This window comes from Lonchura striata, chromosome 2 (assembly GCF_050655825.1).
Source record: "Lonchura striata isolate lonStrDom1 chromosome 2, ASM5065582v1, whole genome shotgun sequence".
Lineage (NCBI taxonomy): Eukaryota > Metazoa > Chordata > Aves > Passeriformes > Estrildidae > Lonchura > Lonchura striata.
In genome coordinates, this window is record NC_140704.1 from 119,581,262 (window position 1) to 119,596,031 (window position 14,770).

The 14,770-nt window shown below is 36.3% G+C and overlaps 1 protein-coding gene across 6 annotated transcripts in view; it reads right to left on the minus strand.

Moving 5' to 3' along the window:
* Positions 1-14,770, minus strand: part of TOX (thymocyte selection associated high mobility group box) — a 218,119-nt gene that overhangs the window by 21,653 nt on the left and 181,696 nt on the right. For all 6 annotated transcript variants that reach the window (XM_085573843.1, XM_085573842.1, XM_021555662.3 and 3 more), the window contains one exon: positions 3,815-3,895. In XM_085573843.1, the coding sequence (XP_085429969.1) occupies positions 3,815-3,895 (81 nt within the window). The remainder of the gene's footprint in view (positions 1-3,814; positions 3,896-14,770) is intronic.

The window sequence follows — 14,770 nt, forward strand, 5'->3', positions numbered from 1 at the left end:
AAGGGTTTGCACTGTCCACAAAACTGAAAAATGTCAAATGTGTTCATTTCAAAGTCAAGCGAGGACACCACTTTGACTTAGATACAGCATCAGAGTTTTGAAATATGCCTGAACATTTTGAATTTGAATAATATCCACTTGCTGAGAGGTTTTAGCTTCAGTCATAGACACTAATATGAAGTGTTTATGTTCTAATAGACACTTCATGAAACTTGAAATTGTGTCACTACACAGAAAGAATTAAAGATCCATCTAGTCAAAAGGAATAAAGGGATAAGAAATGTTTTTTGTACTACTGAAACAGATACAGTTGTACTGTTATAATTAACACAGATATATGTATCACTTATGTGCACATAAATATGTTATGCATGTTGAATATATAACATGTATATATTGTTTTATAAATATTCATAGTGGAACCTATGTAATATATGGAAGTACTTAACATTTACTCATATACATCTGTATTAAATATATATATATTTGAAAGATGCAGCAAAAACTCTAATGTCAGCCAGAAAAAAAGGCTGGTTAAGCTAGAAAAAGTGCTTGTTTTATGAAAAAAAGTAAAATTGCAATTCACAGCATTTTATGTAATGCTGTACAAATTACCAGATACCAGAGACTGCATTTCTGGACCTGAATAGTACTAAAAGTTGCAACTAAGGGCAAATATAAAGACACTTGTTTACAATGCAAAGGCTTAGTCAGTACTATAAGCAATGTGGCAATCTGCATAGCAGAAGATATAATGCTTTGTTATGTGTTTTTACTTTGTCTATCAATTCCTACACACATGAACAAACTCAACAATACACCCATTTATTCCAACCAGTATAAAAAAGGGGAAAATACAGGAAATATAAATGAATGGGAATTAATGCATAATGGGAGGGGCGAAAAAAAGTAAAGGGGCAAGGAGCTGAGTGTCATGGAGAAGGCCACTCTCTCCACCTGATGCTCCACTTCCACCCCAGATCTTGGTATGAACACCAGTGGGTCTGAATTTCATTATTCTGCTGTCAGGCAGAGGCTAGGAAGTGTCCTGGAAGTTGGAGTTCTACCCTCTTTCACTATAATCTTTGACTATTCTGGAATCTCAAATGGCCAAGATTGGTGCCATGAATTCAGTTCCAAGTCTGGACCACTGAGGTAGAACATGACATATGTCCAGTCCTTGCTTTTCGTAAAAGAGAAGACTTGCAAATAAATGCAGAAAAACATGCACAGCCTCTCATGTGCTCGCTAGTTTAAAAACTAGTAATACTTAATGAAAAAAGAAGCAGAATCAGATAAAATAGATAGGAAATAGGAAAAGCAGCTGCTCTGGGAGGTGTAAGGCACTCTGTCCCCCCCTGGAGAGAGGGGACCTGAGCAGAAGCCTTGTGCCTGCTTCTTCCTGCAGACACAGACCTCTAGGAGGGGATACGAAAGAAAGTTTGATAATTGGATAACATTTGGGTAGCCAAAGCATACCCTGATGGGATGTGAAGTATAATTGAGCATCTCACAGCTGCCACCCCAAAGTCACTGGATCTCTGCTATGAACATGAAAGGCTTAATATTGTTCAAATACTTTGAAAAAAGATGTTCCAAGGAGAATACACAAAATTACTGAGAACCTAATTTCACAATTGTGTTGAAAATATGGACAATATAAACTTCTGCTTCTAAATATTAGTGAGAATTTCTTTACAACAAAGCACTGTTTGGGAGAGCAGTGCAGAAAATTCTATAAAACAGTAAGGTTAAACAACATCCAGTAAATATAACTCAGGAGGATCCAGGGTGAACACCTGATTATAAGTGTGAGGTACCATAGAGTGAGGTACAAAGTATAAAATATATTTGTGAGCAAATCATTAATATGGTAATAAAGAATTTTTGGAAAAATGTGTTACTTTTGGCATGCCTATACTTTTGAAAATGAGGTCTTGTAATCTTAATAATACCACCTAAAAATAGTTTTTATGGATGGTAATGTAACAACATGGACATAAAAGACCACATTGACTCCAAGTAATCTTAATTATGTATTATATATATTTTTTTCATGCTTACAGGCTTGTCTAAAAACCTACAACTCTTCTGGTGCCATATAAATATTTAATAATGATAATGTAGAATATACTGATAGTATATTACAAATTGTTATTTTACATGCTTATTCCAAAATGGACTTGCTTTAGTTATATGCCAGCTCTGTTAGATTCATTGAGTGTGTTCATGGGAATAAGCAATCAGTACTCAGCTTCATTAGGTTTATATTTTTATACTTTCCACACTAGAGGAAAACATTACATTATGGGTAGAATTTAAATAATTGCTTAAAAGTTAAGAATATGCTTCAGTGCTTTTCTGAGTAACAACAAATTTGAATGTTTGCACTAATGGATTCATGCACTGAACTGATCAAGAGTCTTCCAAATTTTTTCTAGAAAACAAATTTCAGAAAATGCCGTAATATACTCTTTTATTGTTTTAAAAAACAATTTTTTTATTGTACATTTCAAAATTAAGCCACACAGAGTGTTACATAAATAGTCCATGATGTGCTGAATAATGATAGCCAAGTTATCTTCTCAAGAGAAAAGCTGGGTTAAAACTTGGAATATTTTGAGCTTTCTAGACCTATCTTTTGCCAATAAGACAGCTGTTTCAAAAAGATCTGCTTGTGTTTACATGGTACTCTTTCTGAAGGCAATGATTATTTCTGGAACCAAATAGTCCTAATACAGAAAATAAAGGTATACTGTAAATTACTTTAACTAAATGCAGGAGTATTTATAACAGCAGCTAAAAAATGGAAATTTATAGGACACAACCCCCAAAAATTAATTAGGTAGCAGCCATATTTCAGACTTTTAAATTCAGAACAAACACTGATCAAATACAGAGATCATGCAGAAGCATGCATTAAAAGTCCTTGCATGGCTAATCATATAGCAAACCCCCTGAAAAATTAATATAGTATGCAGAGTAGTATTGTGTGCAGGACCCCAAAAATATTTTGAAACTAACCAAGTTCTTCTCATGTCCTATATGCCAGTCCTTCATACTGTGCTCTTTACCTCCAAAAATGATTTATTTAAGTAAGAACAAAATAGATCTAAATTTATTTTGATAGACCCCAAACAAGTAGTTCTAACTGGTATGATTCTGAAGTTGCTCAATGGGTTTTTCACATTGACACAGTACAGTAATTTCACATTCTCCTGCATATTTAAAAGTCTATTACAAATTCTAAAGAGTCTACTGCAAAATTATTGGCACTGAGAATGTTTGAATAAATCTATTTAGAAAATTGCTACTGGCTGTATATTTTTTGTGTTTCAGTAAAGAATGTTCCACCATTGCCTTAGTGGTGAGCTACACTGTGCTTACAATGGCTTGCTGGACATAAAATGGAAATTCACCTTTCATATGAAAATCTGCAATATCATCTGAGCTTGACTATTTCTGTTTTGTGATTGCAAGGTAAAAAGCAGTACTAATAAAACCCCACATGTGTGATATATATATATATTTTTTCCCTTATTGGTAGCACAGTGGTTGCCTGGCATGTTTGTTACCTCTTTCCCCTGTTGAACTGGCATGTTACTCCCAAACTGAAGTGCTTTCTTGGTGACCAGGAGGGAAAGGATGCCTTTATGTGGACAGATGACTGCGTTTATTGAGCATTGACAACTTAAACACAAGTTTAAGGTGATAATAAACAAGGCTATCTGTACTAAATACTGTAGTGCTCAGCTGAAAATGGTTGCAATATGTCACTATATATATGTGTGTATGTATATACATCATGTGTTACCTTGGATACAAGGCTTGCTCTGTAGGCAGCTAACTGCTTCAGATACTCCTTCTTGGCAGCTTCGGTTTTCTTTTTGTATACCTAAAAACAAAGAGTGGCACATTGGTAAATTAATCTGGTTCTGTTTTTATATATCACTGGTGTGTGTCTATGTCTTTCTAAGTAAACAGCCTTTCCTCCTCCTATTGCTTAAAGAGTGAAATAATAAACATCAACTATTTTAAAGAAAATATTATTCCAACTGTGAAACACCATTTAACTAACCAGCAGTACTGCAAAAACAATATCCGTCATAGCATCTCAGGTTTAATTGCTCAAAGTGAAGTGTGAGGTGTACTTTCAAATGGGACCTTTGGGGATAGGGGAAGGTGGGTGTGACCCTCTCCACTGGCTTCCACCTGTGAGACCAATTAAAACCCTCTGGGGAAGATGAGAATTTGCAGAAAGACATTTGAGCTAAATGGAGGACAAGATGACAGCACCACAGATTAGCTAAGAGAATTCCTCTCTTCCCTGGGTGAACTGTTGGGGGCAGTAAAAGAAGCTCATGGAGCTGCTAAGGATAATAAATGTTAGTCATTATTCCAGTCTTGATCCCATATCGGTCTAATTAACTTCTCAGAAGCATGGATCTATTTCTGTACATTTCTCTCAACTCACCAAATTATTTTAAATGTGCCATGTGCACAATCTCATAATAGATTAAAGACCTTGGAGAATCATTTCGATTTTGCCCAAATTTGAAGACCAAAGACTATCTGCAGGGTTAAGCAGGACCTCATAGCACTACAATAACATGATGTTACAAAAGAATGTGTAGATATTTAGGGTTGAAAGCCATTAGGAGGAGAACCAAGTTCTGACCCATGGAGCCTAGCTAATGACTTGCTGTTAGCCATGTCAGTGATAGATTTAGGAACAGCTCAACATTTCTGTTTGCAAATATTGTCATGAGTTTCTCATTACTTAATGGTTTGTTTTTTTTCCTGAAGGGGTAGATTTAGGAGTCATGCATGCATCTGGGCTTCATGTAACTAAGAAGGACTGACTCCTCATCTTTCTTGTTGAAGGGAGAAATTTAGAAAACATCTAAAGGTTTAAAAGTGAGAGAGAAAAATAAAGGGAAAGAAAATTTAGTTTTTTATTGATTTTATATTTAATGATTTTTAAGTCACATGCCAAAAAGTCAATCCACATGTGGACAGACACTTGGGGTTCATAATATGGCACAAAATGAAACTGCAGCTTTGTGTATCTGTTGGCCACTTCTCCAGCCAAATGCACAACCTGGGCACATGTGGAAAGCCTCCATGAGGAGTTTCCTCATGTGCCCACCTTCCACCTCCCTCACTGCCTGGTTAACTGTGCTATTGATTCAAAGCTAAAAGAGAGGCAAAGCTATTTAGGAGGACAATTTTGGGGTGTTCTCCTGAATTCCACAGCTGAAAGCACACATGAACATCTCCTCCCTAAAAAGATAAACTTTATTGAACTTTAAAGTGTTCTCTTTTGATCTTCCAATGCTTCAGTAAAACCAGCAGTACTGTAATGGAGAGAACCTGGCAGCACAGAGTGTACACACAGAGGACAATACAGTTGCAGACAACAAAGGGAGAGTGGTAATGTCAGGATGGAAGGATCCAGTACAAAACCATTTTTATAAAGAATGTACTCGTGAAACAATTTTTTGTTTCACTAAAGCTTTACTTTCAGACACAGAACAAAATTCAGATACAGGCTGGCAAAACTCAGAGCCTGCCTAAAAGGATTAAAGATTTTGCTTCCCAGGGAAGCAAAAGATCATAATGGAAACAGAGAAGTCTTAGGCTTCTAAAATTGTAAATATAAAGACAGAGAGGGAAAAAGATTGGTTTTAGCTGTGCAACTGTATCTTTGCACCCTTGTAATTTCTCCAGATTAAGATAAATATGTAGTGTTTGTTGATCTCCTATTGTTCTGCAAAAAAAAAAAAAAAGTAGCAATTTGCTTCTTAAGTTATAATAATTTGTGATTATTAGGGGAATTACTATTTGTTTTGAAAACAAATAAGAAATTAGTCAGCAGTCTGTTCCTAGCTGCTAAAATTAATTCAGCTTGACCTAGAGAACAAAGACTAAGTTATACTACTTTGTATTTGCAATGCCTCAGCATCACCCTGATAGCCAACTTAAAAAACAGAGCTGTACAACAAATTTTACACAGAACAATGTTCTTCAAAAGACCATGTATCTACTGCTTCCACATTGGGTTTTATTTTGCATTACACAAATATGAAAAAATAGACACTCCTGCTGTGCTCCTACAGTCACAGCATAATTGAAAGAGTCCTCTGGGACCTGACTTTTCCCGCAAATAGTCATATTGCACAAGGTTAACTCAATAATATGAAGCTAACAACAATTCTGCAAATCTCCATCTAAAACATCACTACTTCATAGAAACATCATCAGACCGCTGTTATTTAATTATGTCTTACCTATGCATCTACCATGTTCAGTGTACACACTGCCTTACCCTCTTCACTTGAATCTTTTGGTGAGTGAATAATAATCACATGAGCACCACATCTTCCCTGGCACAATAAAATTTAACAGGAAGTCATTATAGTACAAAATTCCTTACTGGGTGAAAAAGTTTTAGATTACCCCAGCCTGCTTTGACTTTTGCATTGGCAAGAATCGCCCCTGCAGGCTGTCTGGTCTGGAAGGTCATCGCTCACCCACTTTGTCACTGGAAAAGCAGGAGGACAAGAGGTTGAGCTGTCACTATGTCCTTCTGAAGGTGCCCACTGCTTAGCTTAGCATGAAAGTAGGCTGATGATCTTCATCCTGCTTTTGGAAATTGATTGCTCATGGCCTAGACTAAAAATAAGGGTAAATTCTGCCTGTCTGGGGAGTAAACACTTGGTAACATAAATAGCAACAAGGTCTGGTCTGGCCATCAGTATTTTTCTCTGAAGGCAAATGAACGTGGCCATGGCAGTGGTGTCAATTCACTGGCTCTGTGCTGGACTGGCCTTTCACTGGGAGCTTACGAAGGGAAGGCAAGCGGGGAGTGTCTTCAGCATTTGCAGCAGTACCTCAAGCAGGTATGAACAAGTCAGCTGCTTCCCTCAAACTCTTTTAAATTTTTTTTTCTGCAGCTGTAAGAATTTTTTAGCCCTCAGGCTTAAATAGTTTTGTGTTGTTGTAAGTATAAGACTTGTATCCTTTCAGCGCTTTTTGGGAGGAAAAAGGCTTGTGTCATCATTCAAGTGTGCTCTAGAAAACAGCTGAAGGTCTTTTGAGCTTCATGCTTAAGACAGTGACAAATTATCAAACATATCATATGCAATAATACAATTAACATTTTTCCTGTATCATAAAGTAGGGTTCTGTTCCCTTATCTATACTGTACAGTGGGAATATTTAATTTTATTTATAGCATCTTAGAAATCTCCTATAAGGTCATTTTCTTGACCTCTGTCAAGGAAGTAACAATTGTTAAATAAGTAACTTGACAGGAACATATAGTTATGGAATTAAGTAATTTCCATTTTGCTTTAATTCAATTAACATGATAATTGAACGTCAACTGATTGTCACTCAGGCAGCAAAGGCCCATTCTGATTCAGCAACATATTTGTGTCCTTACGCAGGATTTTATTTTCTATATTGTTCCAGCAGTGGAAAAAAAAAAGAATGTTGGCAGAAAAAGACATAATTTTGTATATGTAGGGTGGGTCACTTTAATTTATTCTTTTTCTCTTCAGCATATTATAGAAACCCCAAAACACCAAGACTGCATATACTTATTTATAAATGGGACTTGCTGGCAATATTTTCCTTATATATTCTATATTCTATATTCTATATTCTATATTCTATATTCTATATTCTATATTATCATATATAATTTGAATTAGGCCACCAGGGAAAATGAATGCTCTGGGCTCTCATAGGTTGTTACCAGTCCCCAGGTTATTGCACCAGCAACCTTTAGCTCAGGTTTCCAGGGCTAACCATGCATGTGGGCCACCAGAGGTACTGCAGCCTACAGCAAGGACAATGACTGAACTCCTCTTATTAACAGTGATACACACCCCTAAACTGAATGCACAAAAATTCCACTTGGAGATACAGGGGTGGCAAGTTATAGGACAACCACTCACAGATACTAGATTCACAAAATTAAAACCACAGTAGAACTTAAGCACTTTTGCTTTATTCTTCCGGATTCTGGTCATGTTTTATTTTATAATCTTTAACTGCTGTTTAGTTCTTGTCTTTTCGGATCATAAATCCTTTGAGAGAGGTTTTATGTCTCCTGTGCTTTTCTATGTGTTCTATAATATGAAGTTCATTACTGATATATGTATATATATAGTTGAAATATACCTGTAATGTCTTAAGCCAGGAGTTTGTTCTGGCTAGCCTTTTTTTTCACAATGAACTTCCTCCCAACTTGCTTGTGGAGGAACACAGTAAACAGCAGGATTACTACCCTGTCACTTGTGGCTTGCACCCTTATTGCCGGAGGTGAACAGATCTCCTTTTCCTTAGTCATCACAAGAGCTGAAACAGGCACTCAAATGTCTGCAACCATATCCTCAGTTTTGACTATCCGATGATAATGGAAAATTATTGCTTGTGACTTCAGTTCCCTTTAATACTAGAGATGATACTAGACTTGGAGACAGTGAACTAAACTGACTCATAATTTTAGGAGAAAAAGAGACTTTCAGAATTTGTGTTTTATGAAAGTCTGCAAAAGCTCTGTGTCTCCTAGATGACAAAGCAAATTACAAAGAACCATGCTACTTCCCTGGCTTTGCCTAAATAGATGGTACGAGGATGACGAAGAAAAGGAAATTTTCTGTTCATCTTGTGGATATATCCTTAGAGCTGAGACTTGCAAAAAAGTTATATTTGTCTTTCTAAAATCATGTAAAGGTGCCCACATTTGTTTTGGTGGAAGTGTTCTAGGAACCCCACAAAACAGTATATGCAAAAATAGTAAATCAAAAAGCAACATGACTGATGCTGTATTCTTGGTCTCTACAGTGTTATATCCCATGGGAGTGTCTTTTTCACGGACTACAGTTACAGGAATGTCATCTGATAAAATACAGTAGGCTCCAATCCAGAATTAAATTCCACATTCAGATTGTCATTCCTGTCCCTAAATACGTTGGCTCATAGAGAAAACTTGTATTTTTTTCCAAGTGGGAGACATATCTCTAGTTTTAATCTCCTGGTTTTGCAGCAAAGGCACCTACAGCTGTGCACGCTCATCTAAAATATGGAGAAAGATATTCCCACAGCAGTCAGAAAAAAAATCCTCAGAATTGCTTAATGGACATTGAAATATATTACCATTTGATTTTCAATCTAAGGATGTACAGTAACAAAGAGGCCCAGGGCTAGCTATATGGCTCAGTAGTCTGACTGTAGAGCACAGAAAAGACGCTGATGACGTATTAGAGGCTTAGGGGAGAAAATTCCGTCTTTCTGGCATGTGGGGGAAAGATCACAGGCCAAATTCAGCTCTAGCACAAACAATGAAGACTCCTGGAGAACACTGGAAATTGCAGCTATTTGTGCCAGGCCTAAATTTGACCTTATAGTTTTGATGCTTTCAGCTTACAGGACCAGGACTGCACACTTTATCAGAAGCACGCTGGATGAAAGTTGAGTACAAAACAAGTGACATTAAACACGTGATAAACATTTATAAACACATTCATCTGGTGATTATTTCCACCTGGTGGTATTCTTTTTTTAAAAAAATAGGATGTGAGCCTGGATGGAGGTATAATAATTGGGCCTAAATCCATACTTGTATGCAAATGATATAAAAGTCATGCTCCTATTGAAGCCAAAAAAGAAAAGCTAAAAGCTGTGAAGAAGAATAAGTTGAGAATTAAGGGTACATGTTGATACATACATAAACAGTATTTGAAACCCAGTGTCCTTTTGGCCTAGTTGCTTCCAAGTACAATAAGAAAGTGGAGTTAAAGTCAACATTTCATAACTCAGAGCCTTGTGCAATATTTCTCTAGGAGCCAAGTTTGTTGCGTGCTGCAAATGGATGTTAGAGATCCACCCAGGGCAGGGGGTATCTGATGCTCCCTGTGACGTTACAGAGGGCCTGATACTTCTCCCCTCTGAAGTCAATGGAAGTTAAGGGGCTCAAGGTGTGGCCATGTAGAAGCCAGGGCTATAGAAAAACCTGAAGATATAAATTTACTTATATGTAAATAGACATGAGTTGTATCTGTGCATAGAATGTGACTATTATTGGCCCATTTGTATTCCAGCTCATTAAGCCCAGACGCTTTCATTGGAAGGGAGAAGGAGAATACACCAAGATGAGGATCAGTTGTTTTGAAATCTTGACACCCCAGTCTAGAACCTTCAAAGGGTAGAGATGCAATTTCAATATAGGAATTTGTAAAGAAAAACAGTGCATCTCCAAAACATTCCTAAGATGCAACACTGGTGAAAGCACATGGGTGCAAGTAGCTGGGAGGAGAGATGTAAGGTTGCTGTCTGTTGTGCCTATTCTAGAATCCATTTTGCTTATAATTCACTTTGGCAGTGTATACACACAGATGTGCCTTCTCTTCCTATTCTCATTTACAAAAATAAAACAAAGCTAAACCTTGTGTGGCTGTGTATCTACTAAATTGGATGTACATTCTCATCCTCTTACAATTGTGTTAGCTATTCCTTAGAGATTGCTTCATTAGCATGGAACAAGTAAGGGTTTTTAAAGGGAGAATAAGAGATAGATAAACAAATATCTGTGTGAGTACATCAGCATGTATAAGGGAAGAAATTGAAAATTTGTTTTAAAAATGTTACTAGCTACTTTGACCTCATGGTCTGCACATCTTCTGATGCTATTTCAGCAGCCATTCCCCTGCACTGTCTGACATCCTGACACTGGGTACTCCACCTACACAGCAATGCAATGGGGACACAATGGCTCTTCCAGCCATGGGGTGGATGATCTCATCTGTCATGTCAAGGGATGAGATGCCATCACACCCTGGGAGGGAGGATGTAGGTTGCATGTTCCCAAAGGACAGGCAGAGTCAAGACTTCTTGAAACACTGATCTTGGATCCACTTTGATCTGATTTGTGGTGATCTGATTTTGTCACACCATGACAGAAGCTGTGGAAATATGAGGTGTTTGCCAGCATGACTTGTAAATCCCCTCCTGATCTACCTGGTCATCTCAACAGTGAATAATGTGCTGCTATGTCTAAAACATCCCTGTGGTCAAAAGAGAAACTTATAAAACATGCTTTGTTATTTTTCATGCCAAAATCAGTCTGAGTTCTTTTAAAGACAAAATAAAAGCCCCTGAAAGCTTGGGGGTTATAGTAAAAATGGTAAGAACATCAAAAATATCGACACTAATGCACAGGGACTTAGTTTTACATAAGTATTGGTAACGTACAATCCAAATTCCATCATATATTAAAGAATAAACTGCAGCTTTTATCTAGTGGGTCTTTGAGCACCAATGAGGAGTAAATTATTTGATTTTGTGAGCTTGGAGGATTTGTCAGCTGCCTCATATGTATAATTCTGGCTCTTCATATTCCTGCTGCTTCTAATTTAGCAGGACAGGCTCATAATTGAAGCAAATTAACTATTTACACTTGCCACTTCTACCAGGGGAAGAGGACACAGCAGCAGGAAAGAATGAGTGGGAAATTAAATTCTTCTCACTTGTGTCAGATCTGCCCTTATATAAACACATTAACAGTAATTTCATGAGGCGTCAACCATAGGAATAAATACTGAGGGATAAAATAATGAGGTGTTGCTATTGAGCTGAACTGTTGCAGCTAATATTACTGTCTATGAATTATGCAGCCTGAAAGAAAGCATCTGTCACAGCACTCAGTCACTTCACCTGCTCCTTCTGATTGCTAGTTTTGGGTGCCCGAGGTGAATCCCTCCTTCTCCCAGCTGTAGGACCAGTGCAACATTGAAGCAAACACACAGGAACACATACACACACACAAATATGCACACTGAGCTGTTCATAGGAGGCCAAATTAATTCGTACTAGAATTCCAGTTAAGTCACTGAAGTAACACCAGAGATTAATTTTGTTGAATGTTGAATAGACATTCAATTCCATTTATAGAATAACAGAACATTTATTAAGGTCTTTGGCTGAAGTTTTAAAGTTATACTAATGTAAACAAGAACATTTTGTTTGTAATTTGCCACATCTATTACAGCTTTACTAGGACACCAATTAGAAACTTAAGGTTCATTTAGTACATGCACATCTGGTACTGATTTAAAATTACTTTCCTTTTTCATCTAAGGACAGAAAATGACCTAAATAGCCTTTTTACCCAGTTTAAACCAGTGTTCTGTCTGAAAGCCAGTGACTCAGCCATTTAGCATGCTGATCCTTCTTTCCTAAGGGCTGTTTATCAAAGATGCAAAGATGTACATAGATAAGCTATAGAAATGGGATGCACAGAAATATAGTACTAAAGAGAAAACAGTGTTTGTGATCATAAGAGAGGCACTGGAAGTCACTGAAAAGAAAATATCCTAGTGCTATGGCTACAGCACTGAGGAGAATGTACCTCAGCATACTACTGCTACAGATACCTAATGCCTGCTGTTCACAGATTTATTAATCTGAACAATTTTAGAAAGCATTTGCAGTGAAAAATGAAGGAAAATGCACAGTGCCTGCTTCTGATCATGTATAATTATTGTACTCTATCCAGAATTTAAGAAGTCCATGACAAAGTCAACCATGACCACTAAACTCCCTTTAACTTATAGACTCTGTGTAGATAGATTTGGACAAACAGAATGCAGGCACACACTAGCATTGTTTGCAAATGGCCTTTTTTATGCATAGAAATTAATAGGAATATATGATTCAAAAATTCAAATATCTTCATATGATAAAATAAGAGAGAAGTACACTGGTATCTATCTGCTTTAGTCTAATAAATTGCATTATTCTCATGGTAAGAGTATCAGAGTGCAATCCATTTTAAGCATAACCCTCTCCTACCTTCAGTAAGGCACCCACTATCAGCTAGTTTGTAACAGCATTTCCTTTTTTGTCATTCAAATCTTATTTTCTTAAATAACACACACAAAGCACAAAGCGTTTCAATATGCCAGGTTATCAAAATTCTGTTTCAAAGTCTTGGGCATACATATATTACCCTTAGGTCATTATTGTACTGAGTTTCTATACTTTTATTTATTCTGTGGTCAATCTTCAGGAATAAACAAGAAGAATTCTATGCATTTCAGAAAAAAAATGGCTCAGATCACAGGAACAAAGAAGATTTCATTTTAGCATGAAAACATGAGACTATTCTTCTTTCTCAATAGCTGCATTATGTTCTACTTTCTGATTCATTTATATTTACTATTTAAATAGGAAAAGAAGTTCCAATTCAGGATACATAATTTGGAAATATATTTCTGTTTAAATTCCAGAATAAGCATTAGGTTCCAAAACATAAGCCAGAAGCTTTATGATAATTGAATCCTTTTCAGCAAGTATAATTAATCAATAAAGTTGTCCTCTAATGATGTTATTGTTTCTTTATTTAACTATTTTTGAATTTCTGAGGCTTTTTCAATTCCAAATACCAAATGCTACATTAATCATTTGTATTTTTAGAGTCCAATTTTCCTACCAGAGACATAGATTTCATAGCAGTTACTAATGCTCTTGATCTGAAAAATTAGGCCTTTAAAATACAGACTATCTAGTCAGTTACGATGTCTTCTAATCATTACTTTGTACTATTAGATCCCTAATGGAAAAAAAAATTGTTTAAATTTATTGTAGAAAATAGGTTTGACAACTTTATTTTTTAAAATGAGGAGTATATTTTATTATTTTTACACAGTGCTAGATTAGAAAGGGCTTGGGCATGTAATTAAAAAAAATGTGCTTAATAAATAGTAACGAATAGGCAAAATGAGTCAAAAAGCAATGAAGATATGCTAACCCAAACTCTTTAAAGAACTGGCTTAAAAAACATAGTTGCAGCCATTTTTACATGCATGTGTCATGTGGATTCCATAATGTATCATTAATCTGTGTTTCAACTCAATAACAACAGAGACGGCGAAAATAAATTTTGTTTTGTTCTTACAGCATAGGACTTATTCAAATTTTGCTCTCAACCATGAATAGGAAATTGAAGGTGAGTTGGAAATTTAGGGTTTCATGCACTTTTCTTACACATTTTTACGGATGAGATTTAATATTTTGGAGGTAGTACTCACATGACAAGCTTGAAGGAAATGTGCATTTTACAGTCTTTTACATTGGTCTTTGCTGGGCATATTAAAAAAAGAAAGACACAACAACACAAGAAAATAATGCTAATGGCCAGTCAAAGCGACTTTTCTCATGCCGGTGTTCAGAAAGTTACCTTTCCTCCAGCTAAACCTTCCATATGCTGGTGGAATTAATTGGTGGATACTAGACAACAATAGTTGTTTGTTTTTTTTTTTCCCCCAGTAATTCAGTGAGTGCCAAATCTTGATTATTTTTACACTGGTATATTTAGCAAGGATCTAAATGTACCTAACCATTCAGTTATTAGCAAAGTAACCCTTCTTTTTTTTTTTTTTTTTACCCCAAGCCCAAATAATTTTACATACCAATAAATCATTAAAAAGTTTTCATTAATTCTTAGTTTTTTAACTGTGATTTTGTAATAAAAGTGTATGAATGAAGGAGATTCAGTTCATTCCCAGTACTTTTCCACTCTCTGTGCTAACATCAACCCCAGTCTGTGTCTCCTGTAGCCAACATAACTCTCACCCAGCACATCCTTTCCTTCCATATCTTTTGCCTTCTTAAAGCTCTCATTCCTTTATCAATCCAATCCATTTTGTTGGCAGCTAGTAAAAATGCAACCAAGAAGAGCAGTGGTATGCTACTGTGAGGA